Genomic DNA, 13871 nt, shown 5'->3' with positions numbered 1-13871 from the left:
TCTGCACTGATATTCCTTAGTCTTTCCCTAAATCTCGATTGCCATCTTCCAGCTTGTAGCTAATACTTCCTTTTATGTACAGTTCCAAGCACTCTGGTACCCCCACACCTCCCCCATTTTATAGTTTACTTATTCTCTCCAGCCTTTCCAAATGGAAAGACTTTTTAAGGTTTCCTTTTGAATATGTATCTGTGAATTGTCTAAAAAAGCATTAGAATGCTTATCTGGGAAGTATAAGAATGGTTGGCCTTGACAGTAAGGGAAAGGAGGAGAGGACACGTGGGAAAGAATATGCACCAACAGATATTTAGCAAATTTAGAATAGATGAGGAGTAAAAACCCAACTGAAGATCAGTAAGAATAATTATTCAGCACCTATGATACATCAGAAACTTGTCATTCAGTGATAAAGTAATGAGGGACTATGTCTTAGGGAAGTTTAGGGAAATGAAGAAAGAGAATATCATAAGAAAATTAATGATATGATAATTGAAAGCAGAGGTATGGTGGAAACAATGAAGTGCTAAAACGAAACAACAAAAAAGACATGCACATACTTAGCGTTAGCAAGTACAGTCTTCCTGAGGGACAGGACATTCATCCTGATACATAAAGGATGAGAAGGATCCAGCCTACAGAGTGCCCAGGTCCAAGGGTTTCGACTGGATGAAACAGTCTGCAGAAAGCATTAAGTGATAGGGAAGGTTGTACCAGATCCTAAGTGATGGGGGATAGCAGAGGGGTCAGGGTTTTGACATGACACCATGTAGGGAAGCAGAAGCCCTGCCGTCCATGGGAGTTTGGATTGTATGAGAAGAGCAAAGAGAAATCACTAGAGAAACTTGGGATGAATTCTTAAAGTTTGATCTGCATCTAAATCAGTGATAGAAAATTTCAGAATAAAGTGTTCTTCTCTTCTTACTTCTAATCTGGTTAGTCTGTGACTGTGCCAAGATAGCAAATTTCTAACAATTTTGCTAAACTTTGATCCACACGTAAATTTCAGTAACTTCATCATGTTACATAACTTCTCATATATCTCAACTCTTTTTGGCCTTTTTAAAATTTCATTACCATATTTTAGAATTCTGGAAGCACTTCACTTATTGTGAGTGTTGGTTCTTATTTCTTTCATAGAAGGTTCATCTTCTCTGGGATAAGAAATACAGATATTTTTTGTTTTCTTCTTTTGTTTCAGATTTGGATTTACAGTGTGAGGTAAACAGCTATGTGGAAATGCCCACTTATGAAAAAGACATATCTCCCACACAATGTCAGAGCATATATAGCAGAGAGAAACACTATGAATGCAAGAAATGTCAGAAGAAGTTTGGTGGTGGCTATCAACTGATTCCACATCCCAGGTTTCATGTTGTTGAAAGACCCTATGAATGCAAAGAATGTGGGATGAACTTTCGTAGTGGCTATCAGCTTACTCTACATCAAAAATTTCATGCTGGTGGGACAGCCTGTGAATGTACAGAATGTGGGAAGAACTTCAAAAGTGGTTATCAACTTACTGTACATCAGAGATTTCATACTGGTGAGAAAACCTATGAATGTAGGGAATGTGGGAAGGCCTTTATTTATGCTTCACACATTGTTCAGCATGAGAAAATTAACACTGGAGGGAAGCCTTATGAATGTCAGGAATGTGGGAAGGCCTTTAGTCAAGGTGGACACCTTCGAATTCATCAAAGAATTCATACTGGCAAGAAACCCTATAAATGTCAGGAATGTGGGAAGGCTTTTAGTAGGCGCTCAAGCCTTGTAGAACATGGACAAATTCACACTGATGAGAAACTTATACATATGTGAGAAACGTAGGAAGGCCTTTAGAAGGGGTCATCAATTTACTATCCATCAGACTGTTCACACGGGTAAAAAACCATATGAATGTAAAGAATGTGGGAAGGGGTACACCACTGCCTCATACCTAACTTTACATCAGAGAATTCATAAAGGTGGGAAACCATATGAATGTAAGGAATGTAAGAAAACTTTTACTTTGTATAGAAATCTTACTCAGCATCAGAGTATTCATACTGGGGAGAAAGTTTTTGAATGTAGGCAGTGTGGAAAGGCCTACACTGCTGGCTCGAAACTTTCCCAACATCAGAAAACTCACACTGGTGAGAAGCCCTATGAAAGTAAGGACTGTGGGAAGGCCTTCAGCTTGCACGGGTACCTTAATCAACATCAGAAAATTCACAGTAGTGTGAAGCCCTATGAGTGTAAGGTATGTAGGAAAACCTTTACTTTCTATAGAAATCTTACTCTACATCAGAGTATTCATACCGATAAGAAACCTTTTGAATGTCAGGAATGTGGGAAGACCTTTAGACGCAGTTCATACTTTACGGCACATCAGAGTATTCACTCTGATAAAAAACCATATAAATGTCAGGAATGTGGAAAGGCCTTTAAAATGTATGGATAACTTACACAACATCGGAAGATACATACTGGTGGGAAACCCTGTGAGTGTAAGGGATGTGGGAGGGCCTTTAGTCGTGCTTCAAACCTTATTCAATATGAGAGAATTCATACTGGCGAAAAACCATACATGTGTAAGAAGTGTGGGAAGGCCTTCAGATATGGTTCAGCCCTTAAAGCACATCAGAGAATTCATACAGATGTGAAACCCTGAGGACATGAGCAATAGGGGAATGCCTTTAGGTATGGCTTGGACTTTTTAAACATCAGACAGTTCACGCTACTGGTAAGAAATGACTGAATATGTGTTGTAGGTATGTCTTTACCAAACAAGAGAATTCATAGTACAGCTCATGCCACTTTAGAAAGCCTTCAGTGTCACTCTTGTTTTAATGGAATGTCTGTTTAAACAATGGCAAATTAGGAAAAGGGAATCCCAATTTTCTTCATGCCTGTAACTTGTGCCAACTAAAAACTGGCACTTGCCATCTGTCTCTGCAAGGATGGAATCACGAGCTGCTGTAGCCACTGACCCTCAAACACCTTGAAAGGAGTTCTGGGTGGAGATCGGGAATGTGGCGCTCTGCGCTCGGGGAAAACTGGTGGAACAGGCCTTCAGATAGTTAGATACTTTCAGGAGAAGATTTTGTAAGTCCAAATTCTTGCATCTCCTTATATCTAGAAAAGCACTAAAATCACTAATGGTGACAACCGCTCCTTGTGACTAGCAGCAAGCCTCTGCCAAAATGTGTGCTTGGCTGCACATACCCCACCTTCACTACAATCATATATAACACTGACGTTCTCCCCTGCCCCATGGGAGCAGTCCCTCAGTGCTCTCTGAAATGCTGTCTCCTGGGCTATAGTCCTCATTATGCCCCAAATAAAACTTTACTCACAACTCTCATGTTGTGCATTTTTTTCAGTCGACATTTGCATGGCATGGATTTTTAATTAAATTTGTTAATTTTATGGTTAAAAAAAAAAACCTTCCATGTTAATTATCAATGGCTATGTTACAAATTACTCCCAATCTTCCTGGCTTATCACAACAATAAGCAAACTTCACAGTTTCTATGGGTCAGAAAGTCAAGAGTGATTTGGCTGAGTGCTTCTATATTAGGTTTTTCATGAGATTGCAGTCCTCTGAAGGTGTGGCTGGGGCTGAAGGACCTGCCCCGTGGTGGTTCACTCATAGTGGATGCTGGCCTAGAGAGTGAGAGTGTCAGGAGAAAACCATCCTCATCCACAGTGGGCCTGATGTAGATGAAATCCTGGACTTGAAGTTGATGCTGTGAATGGGTGAGACTTTTGAGGCTTCCTGTGCATACCTTCCATGTGGTAGGAATGTACAGTTTGTCCTCATTGGGCCTATGGACATGTTTTTAAAATATATCCACAAATTATTTGAAATTGCACCCTTCAAAACTGAAGCCTGATTCTTTTCTGTTTACATGTGAGCCGAACCTAGTCACTTGCTTCTAACCAGAAGGAAGACAGAATGTGCAATACAGCTTCCTCCCGGGTCTGCTGCTCATTCTGTGTCGGTCACATCAGCTCTTCTCTACCTTGGGCTTCAGCTGAGGCTTCTGAAAGGCCCCTTTATGGGAACTTCACTGAATGGCCATTCTCTTAGATATCATCTTAGATCTTTCTAACATCTTTTTTTTTTCTTTCTAACATCTTGATCAAGGGTTTTTTATCCTCGTAGTCTGTGGAGGCCCGATTACCTTCTGGGAGGAACATAACTGATATAATTGACCTGCTCCCTTTGTAAATAACCACCACGTTAATGCTGGGGCCATGCTTCTCATGGGCTGCCCCAGCCAGTTTTCTGAGCACAATGGAAGTATTAATGCAGGTCAGTTTTTGTGAGTCCTGGACCTTCTTAAGTGGGTAACTGAATCAAGAACTCCTCAATTTGCCTGGCCTGAACTCTGTCTTAGAACTTCACTGCTGTTTACATACTACACAATAGTTTTGCCACACTACCTTTTTTCACCCTCTCTCCTTCAGAATTGTCAGACTTGCATCCCAGCCTGTAGACTCTAACTACCCTCCCTGGCTCCCCGCTTTTTCCTTTATAGGTAGTTTCCTCAATATCCTTAATGTATCTGATTCTTTGTTGTTACTTGCTTTTCAAAAGTTTGAGATGAACACACACCTTCTACTTACCTTTAGATTGTATTTTCCTAACAGCTCTCTGGATTTGATCTTTGTCCAGAGGCCATTTCAAAAGTTCAGTATATTTGCTGGGGATTTCAAAGCCAGCAAGTCCTGTTTAACAGCCCTTCTTCAACTTATCTCACTTTTTGCACTTGAAGCAGTAAGAAGGTAGGTGGCACTGCCGCACTCTACCTGCAAGTCTCCTTGGCTAAACTGCCCAGTTCATTAGGTGTATTTTTCACTGTCCACGTTATCATGTGCAATGATATAGAATAAACTGTCTACTACTACAGGACCACAAGCTTGCCTCTCCTCGCGACTACAATGAAACCACAACTGAATGCTGAACAACCATCGAAAAAAGACTGGAACCTAGCAAAAAAGATCTTCTGCAACTGGAAACATAAAGAGGGAGCCCCAGTGGGACAGTAGGAGGGGTGTCCTCACAATATAATTGGGCGCCATACCCCTCAGGTGGGCGACCCACAAGCTGAAGATTTGTTAAGTCACAGAGGCCCTCCCACAGGAGTGAGAGCTCTAAGTCCCACGTCAGGCTCCCCAGCTTGGGTTCTGGCAATGGGAAGAGAAAGAGACCTCAGGACATCTATTTTTGAAGGCCAGTGGGGCTTGGTGCTGGGTGCCCCATGGGACTGGTGGACACAGAGACTTCATTCATTTGGGAAGTGTACAAGGAATCTCATGTGCACCAGGTCCAAGGGCAGAGGTAGTGATTTCATAGGAACCTGGGCCAGGCCTGCCTGCTAGATTTGGAGGGTCTTCTGGGGACATAGGAGAGGACTGTGGCTCACCCAGGGAACATAGAAGCTGGTGGCAGACATTCCGGGAATGTTAATCTACATGAGCTTTCCTGGAGGCTGACATCTTGATTGGATCATTAGCACCAAGACCTAGCCCTTCCCAACAGCCTGTAGGGAAGCCTCAGGCCAAACAACATACAGGGTGGGAACACAGCCATACCCATCAGCAGACTTCCTAAGCCACAAAGGCCTCTAGACACAGCCCTACCCACCAGAGGTCCAGGACCAAGCTTCACCCAGCAGTGGGCAGGTACCGGCTCCTCCTGCCAGGAAACCTGCATAAGCCTCTAGCCCAGCCTCATCCACCAAGGGCAGATACTAGAAACAAGAAAAGAACAATCCCAAAGCCTGTGGAAGGAGTCCACAAACACATAGAAAGATAGATGATATGGGGTGGCTAAGGAATATCTCCCAGGCCAAGGCACAAGGTAAAATCCCAGAAGAAGAAATAAGTAATGAGGAGATATGCAGTTTATCTGAGAAAGAGTTTACAGTAATGATGGTGAAGATGTTCAGAGAACTCAAGAGGAGGATAGGTGCACAGAGTGAAGTTTTTAGCAAAGAGTTGGAAAATATAAAGAATACCCAGAGGTGAAGAACAAATTCACTGAAATGAATAACACACCAGAAGGAACCAAGAATAGACTAAATGAGGCAGAAGAACAGATCAGTGAGCTAGAAGACAGATTAGTGGAAATCACTACTTCAGAACAGAAAACAAAAAGGAATAAAAAGGAATGAGGATAGTTTAAGAGAACTCTGGGACAACATGAAGCACACTAATATTCGCATTATAGGGGTCCCAGAAAGAGAAGAGAGAGCGAAAAGACCTGAGAAAATTTTGGAGATGTAATCATTGAAAACTTCCCCAACTTGGGAAAGGAAACAGTCACCCAAGTCCAGGAAGCACAGAGAGTAACACACAGGGTCAACCCAAAGAGGAATACACTAAGGCACATAGTCATCCAATTGACAGCAATTAAGGATAAGGAAAAAAATATTAAAATTAGCAAGAGAGAAGCAACAAATAACATATAAGGGAATACTCATAAGATTATCAGCTGATTTTTCAGCAGAAACTCTACAGGCCAGAAGGGAGTGGCATGATATATTTAAAGTAATGAAAGGGGGAAACTTACAACCAAGAATAATCTATCCAGCAAGGCTCTCATTCAGATTTGAGGGAGAAATCAAACCATAAGAAAAGAGAACAAAAAGAAGAAAAAAAAAACCTACAAAAGATAGCTTTGGGTGTTCTGGGTTTTTTGTGGTTCCTTATAAATTTTGGAATTGTTTGTTCTAGTTCTGTGAAGAATGTTGCGAGTATTTTGATGGGGGTTGCATTGGATCTGTGGATTGCTTTGGGTAGTGTGGCCATTTTGATAGTGTTGATTTTTCCAATCCAAGAGCACAAGGTATCTTTCCATTTCTTTGTGTCATTTCGGCTTTTGGGGTATAGGTAACCTCTGTGATGAAGTTTATTCCTAGGTATTTTGTTGTTTTTGATGTAAAGGAAATGTTTATGTCAGAATAATAAAATTCTGGTTTTTGAACTGGAAAAAAAAGTGAATGAAGGACCACAAATGGCAAAATATCCTTCTTTCTTATGGGTGAATTGTATTCCATTACATTTATGCATGCTGCTTCCTCATTATCTGTTCAACTGTTGATGTGCACTTGGGATGCCTCCATGTCTTGAAAATTATAAATAATGTTGCTGTTAATAGCAGGGTGTACGTATCTTTTTGAATTAATTTTTATTTTGTGGTTGTTTTTATTCCTCTGATAACTGTGTAAGTTTAAAAAGCTGAAGCTCTAAGTGTTCTTAGAAACAATGAACAGTACATATATGTAAATTAAAAAATATATGTGCAGTGAAAAAAAAAGAGCTATCAAGCCATGAAAGACATGGAAGAAACTTAAAAAACATATTAGTAAATGGAAGAAGCCAGTCTGAAAAGGCTACAAACTGTACAATTCCAACCAAATGACATTCTGGAAAGGGCACAGCTACAGAAACAATAAAAAGATCGTGGTTTCCAGGGGTTTGTGGAGAGGGAGGGAGGGAGGAATGAATAGATGGAGCACAAGGGGTTTTTAGGGCAATGAAATTACTCTGTATGATACTATAGTGGTGGCTACATGTCATTATGCATTTGTCAAAACCCATAGAATGTACAACATCAAGAGTGAGCCCTAATGTAAACTGTGGGCTTTGGTTGATAATTGTGTCCATGTTGGTTCATTGATTGTACCAAATATGCCACATTGATGAAGGAGTTGAGAGGAGGGGAGTATATATCTGTGGGTGGAGAGGGCTATGTGCAAACTCTGTATTTTCTGCTCAATTCTGCTGGAAACCTGAAACTGCTCTAAAAAATAAAGTCTATTAAAAGAAAAAAAAAACTGTCTACTACTACATAACAAGAATTCCCCTTCTTCCCATCTCCAGTGACATTTTCCTCATTTTTTGGTAAACCTTCACTAGTAGGCTCTTCAAAAGCCTCAAGATACCTGCTAACAATATCTTCAAGGCCCATCCAGTTTCCATTCACTTTGTGAACACAGAGCTGCTCTGATATTTTTAGCACTGTTTCAGTAGCAACCTCATTTAGGTACCAAAATCTGTGTTAGTTATCTCTTGCTGCATTCCCCCAAAACTCAGTGGCTTAAAATCTTGAATGAATGTGTATTTTCCTTTGTTTCTGTGGGTCATGAATTTGGGGCAGCTAAGCTGGGTGCTTCTGGTGTCAGGGGTCTCATGAGACTGCAGTTACCTAAAGGACTGACTGCGGCTAGAGGGTCTGCTTTCAAAGACGGCTTAGTCATGCGGCTGGTAAGTTCACACTAGCAAGTTATTTCCTCTCCAACAGGGACCTCTCCATATGCCGCCTGAATGTCCTTGGGACACGATACTTAGCTTTTCTCAGAAGAAGGGATCCTTGTTATCATCCAGCTGTGGCAGTCACTTTTGCCACATTATTTTCATTAGCAGCAGGTCACTTAGTGTAACCCATATTCAGTAGGAGAGGAATTCAGCTTCACTTTTTGAAGGGAGGAATGTCAAAACATTTGCAGACATACTTCAAATCACCACACCTTCCAAGACCACTCAGTGATTGTTGTACTCTCAAAAATTAGTAATAAACAAACTTGCTACTGTGATGTACACAGAAATGCTTGTAACCACAGTACATACTTTACCTGTCACTGCCATTCTACCATCTTACACCCTATGTGTCACTGGCAGAGATAATTATCATCTATAGGCATCATTTGTAAAGTGCTAATCAGGAACACACACACTGGTCACACTATGGGGACTGATTAAAGTAATGCTTATAAAACTAAGAGTATCTGGCATGGAGCCTGTGTTCAGTAAACATGAGCTATTGGTATCATCATCATTATTTGTGTTAATAGTTAATTTTTATGAGTAAGTTTCTAATGGTTTAATTAATTTAGCTCCTTAAAGCCACTTATCTGTTACTAAATTTTACGTAACTTGGGAAATAAGCATACGGTTTAGTGTGTGTAAAGACTGTGATAATAGCAACAGTTTATATTCTCTGTTCACAATTTAAGTAGGAGTTACTAACAGAATAGTAAAAAACCAAATTGTCCTCTTGGAGATTTTTCCTAAATTTGTAATGTAAATGCTTATTTTCTCAACACTGCCTATTCTAGGTTAATATACTGCATTTGGGTTTTTTTCCTCCAAAGTTGTAACCCCACTTTTTTATGTCTTTGATTTTTTTCATAATATGTCCAAAGAGTGCCCACATTCTTGATTTGTTTCCTCATGGCATGATTTAACTTACTGATCTCTATCTCATTTTTCCTATAAATTAGAAAGTATGTCCAGAAAATTCATTCAGTTGAGATTAAACATTTTTGGCAAGAACATTTCATGACTTATTCGTCATACTTCTGAAAGCACAAATGTCAGGTTTTAAAAACTTGATTCATATTGTATTGATACATTCATTTGAAAACAGAATGCATGCAGAAAACGAGTACTGAGACAAAATTTTGTTGTTTTCTTTATCTGTCTATCCATGGCACCTATACAATGCCTGTTAAAGGCTAGATAAAGCTTTGGATAGAAGCAAGAGTTAACTTATGAGGCTGGAACTAAGCAAAATAAACTCTGTGCCAATATTAATAAATCAATAAAACTGGATAGAGATTAATGATTAGGAAGTAAAAATGTGTTTATTCAGGCCCCTCTGCCCCTGCCCTTTCTGTGGAACATGAACTAAATCAATAAATAAAGTCAGGAAACTAAATGATGACACTATTGTAGAATCATGAATAACAACAGGGATTGATAGAAATATGAAGACATTTAAAGTTAACTTAGCCCATGTTTATATCAAAATGTTTACAAATCTGATACATCTTTAGAATGAATTACATTTGTAAAAAATGTTGTTTATCAAACATGACCCTGTATGATGTAGGATATCTGAATTTTCAAAAGACAACTGAAAATACAATCTCTGTTCTTAAAATGTACAAACTAACCACTCATCACTTAAAACATCAAGAAGGATTTTCTTCCTAATAAAAGTTTCCATCCATGGTTACATGTTTAATAAAAGCATTTGATAAAATTTAACACCCATTTATGATAAAAACTCTTACCAAAGTGGGTATAGAGGGAACATATCTCTACATAATAAGACCTATTTATGACAAATCCACAGCCAGCTTAATACTCAACGGTGAAAAGTTGAAAGCCTTCCCACTAAAACCTGGAATAAGACAAAGATGCCCACTCTCATCACTTCTATTGAACATAGTAGTGGAAGGCCTAGCCACAGAAATCAGGCAAGAGAAAGAAACAGAAGGGATCTAAGTTGGAAGAGAAGAGGTAAAATTGTCACTATATGCAGATATGACATGATACTATATATAGAAACCCCTAAAAGCTCTGCACAAAAACTACAAGAGCTGATAAAAGAATTTGGCAATGTAACAGGATACAAGATTAATATACAGAAATCAGTAGCGTTTCTTTACACTAACAATGAAATATCAGAAAAAGAAAGTAAAGAAACAATCCCTTTTAAAATCACATCCAAAAAAAAAATAAAATACTTAGGAATAAATCTGACCAAGCAGGTGAAAAGCTTATGTGGAAAACTACAAAACATTGATTAAGGGAATTAAAGATGACTTAAAGAAATGGAAAGACATCCCATGCTCTTGGATTGGAAGAATTAATATTGTTAAAATGACCCTAGTACCCAAAGCAATCTACAGATTTACTGCGATCCCTATCAAATTACCCAGGACATTTTTCACAGAACTAGGACAAATAATCCTAAAATTTATATGGAATCACAAAAGACCCAGAATTGCCAAGGCAATACTGAAGAAAAAGAATGAAGCCAGAGAAATAACCCTCTTAGACTTCAGACAACACTACAGAGCTACAGTGATCAAAACAGCATGATATTGGCACAGAAACAGACATATGGATCAATGGAAGAGAATAGAGCGCCCAGAAAAAAACCCACAGACTTATGGTCAATTTCACTGTGTCATGTGATTAAGCCCCAGTGGGACAGCAGTCACCTCACATGATATGTAATTAGTAGGCTTTTTCTGAACACATACTACTGTTACTTTTTGCAAAATGAAAAATCTTCCAGCTGAAGCTGTGTGGAATATTTCTAAATGTTTTAAAACTCAATTGATAACTATTTAGGCTAACAACAATTTTTCACTCAAGTCAAACTCTAGCTTGAATAGTGTGAGTGTCAGATGTAATTTGTAAACAACAGTCTATAACTGCAGTCATGGCTTTTATACAATCGGACCTTTACTAAATAGTGCTCTTTACTGTTGTAATTTAAAATCTGATCAACTGGCAATGTAGGGACTGTAACCCACTTGTCCACTTAAAAATTTATTTTTTAACTAGCCCACTAAGTATCTTGTATTTTTTGGCCAAACATGTTACTGTGACTTGACTTTCCTATTTATTTCTTTTGTCTGTTTTCTCAATTTAATGATTTGTAGAATACACACATATACCCTGGATCTTGAATATTGCCAGTTTTAATTATCCAGTCAATTTTTAATTTGTCTAAGTACGAAGAAATGTAACGAAAATGTAATGTGACTTCACCCATGTACAATGTTAGTCAACTTAACACTTTATTGGACAACCTAGGCCTTTACCGGGGTGCTAAAAGTTATCATTCCCATGTATTATTGAATAGGTTGTCATTACTGCAGGGGACATAAAAGATCCAGTATTCCACCTTCAAGTGCTCACATCAAGGACAGGACGTGATGGCCAAGGAGTCATACCACTGATTCAACAGGGCGGACACTTCACATACAGGCCTGAGGCTTCTGAAAAGAAGAGCTCCACAGTCCTAATTTAAGGGAAGGGATACATTCACGTGCACACACACACAGTTTGACTGGGTTATGAACTCACCTTCAAGAGCTCGCATTCGATGGCCCTCGGCGTCACATTGCTGATTTAACCGGGCGGACCCCTCACACGCAGGAAGGGCTGAGACCTCAGAAAACAGTAGCTCCGCAGTCCCCTTCTCAGAATTCGCTAGTGCAGTGTCACCGGACTCGCCTCCTCCTGGCCCTGGGAACCACCTCAGGTAGGACCGTCAGCGCTTCAGAGATCCGCACTGCGCACGCGCAGCCCAGCGGCCACTCCCAGAAGTCCCCGGGGCGGCCGCTTTGCTCGGGGACTTTTACGACTCGGGACCCAACGTCCCGTAGTCCGCGAGGTGACTTCTACCTCGAGCTCCTTTTTTTGTGTCCGTTGTTGCGAACTGCGCGTGAGTAGCACCCGTCCCAGGAAAAAAGCTGCCTGGGTGGCAGCGGAAACGACTGTGCTGACGGAGCGGGAGCCCTCGAGGGACGGTGAGTGGCGATGAGAGGGGTTTCGCGGGAGGCGCTTAAAGCGTGGAAGCCCCGAGCGCCGCTGCGGTGTCCTCCCGCCCCCTCGCGTCGGTGGGCGCTTGAGCAGCGCGGGAGGGTGGTTTTATCTGTTTTAGGGTGGGTGCGATTGTGAGACTGTGAAAGTGTGTGTTCGTTCTCGTGTGACGGAGACACCGGGTGCATGTCCTTTTTTGTGAGCGTGGATCACAGCCGCTCAGAGCTGTCATGTGACATACAGCTCTTTGTCGGCGCTGCTGCTTCTAGTCTTCTCTCAAACGTGTTCGCCTGCCCGAAAGATACGGGCGCAATTTTGTAATCTGGTCTTCAGTCCTGCAGGACACCTTCCGGCAAGAAAGTACACACCAGCTGCTGAGATTGGAATTTTAAATAAAGAATTGCCCCAGAGACAGGCTCCTAGGAACGTATGGATAGAGACTCCAAGAATAGGATTCCTTCCTCGGATAACTCTCTCTGGAAGTTCTCTGGGGTTCATTTAAGTACTTGAATGTACTTGAGAATGAAAGTATTTCTTGAGCTCTGATGGCAGAACGCTGCTGTGAACCCTAACACAGATTACTGTGTAATATATATATATATAGTCACAGCGGGTGTAGTAGCCCTGGAGGATGGAACATAATAAGTGCTCAATTCTGTCTTTATTCTATATCATTCACCCTTCAGATTTCATTAAATCAGTATTGAACATGTAAAGTTAATGTGATGAGTGCTTGAATGTCAGAGGACTAGGTGGACTCTAGTTATTCAGAACAAGAATTTTGAATCAGGAGTCCTTTGTATTTTGGAGCTTACAGGTGACCACAAACCCCTTGTAATTGTATAGAATTACTGCATATATTTGTAAAAATATATTTTTCAAAGGTGTGCGTAACTGAAAAGATTAAACCTGGGTAATTGATCTGCAGTCAAAGATTGTTGTACCTTGGGATGGTTTTGCACAAAATTCATGATTATACTAATTAGAATGGTTAAGAAAATCACATGACATCCATGAGATAGAATATTATGTAGAAAATAATATTTTTGTTTATAAGAACTAGTCATTACAAGGAAAAATGTCTATGATCCTATGTTAAACAATCTTCATATTGTAAATAATAGTAATCAAGAAAATTTGAAATTGTATGTGCAGTTTATTTTAAAAAGAAAATTTTGTAAAAACTTTTGCAATGGTTATATCCAAAATGATAGTTTTGGTTTTTCAGAGAAGAATGAATGCGTTTAGCCACTTTTTTTGAGCATTTTATTTTCTGCGTACCCAGAACTTTTGAACCTATTTGGCATGCATATTCACATTAACTTACAAAGGCAATTTCCCTTTCCATTAGAGTACTTATAGTGTAATGTCTCTAATTATATCAGTGCAGGACAGCTAAAGGATATTCAAGAACAGGTAAGTGGTATTTATTTTAATCACGTTGATTTTTTTCGTTGTAGGCCGAGTATTTACAATTTTTTTAACTTATAAATTTTTTAAATGAAGAAAACATAGCCTCTTCTCAAAGTGATGTC

The 13871-nt window shown here is 39.8% G+C and overlaps 1 protein-coding gene and 1 long non-coding RNA gene across 2 annotated transcripts in view; one reads left to right on the top strand and one right to left on the bottom strand.

Annotated features, from left to right (window-relative positions):
* The window catches only part of LOC116282235 (uncharacterized), a 43592-nt gene extending 31095 nt beyond the window's left edge, over positions 1-12497 (bottom strand). The window contains exon 1 of the long non-coding RNA XR_012076178.1: positions 11878-12497. This is a non-coding gene — a long non-coding RNA (uncharacterized lncRNA). The remainder of the gene's footprint in view (positions 1-11877) is intronic.
* The window catches only part of LOC102527004 (uncharacterized), a 48868-nt gene that overhangs the window by 16328 nt on the left and 18669 nt on the right, over positions 1-13871 (top strand). Inside the window, 2 exon segments of the mRNA XM_031681734.2 lie at positions 1199-1803; positions 1805-2638. Of these exon segments, the coding sequence (XP_031537594.2) occupies positions 1199-1803; positions 1805-2638 (1439 nt within the window).

This window comes from Vicugna pacos, chromosome 9 (genome assembly GCF_048564905.1).
Source record: "Vicugna pacos chromosome 9, VicPac4, whole genome shotgun sequence".
Lineage (NCBI taxonomy): Eukaryota > Metazoa > Chordata > Mammalia > Artiodactyla > Camelidae > Vicugna > Vicugna pacos.
The sequence above is the reverse complement of the archived record's forward strand: the minus strand, read 5'-3'. Positions and strand labels throughout refer to the sequence as shown.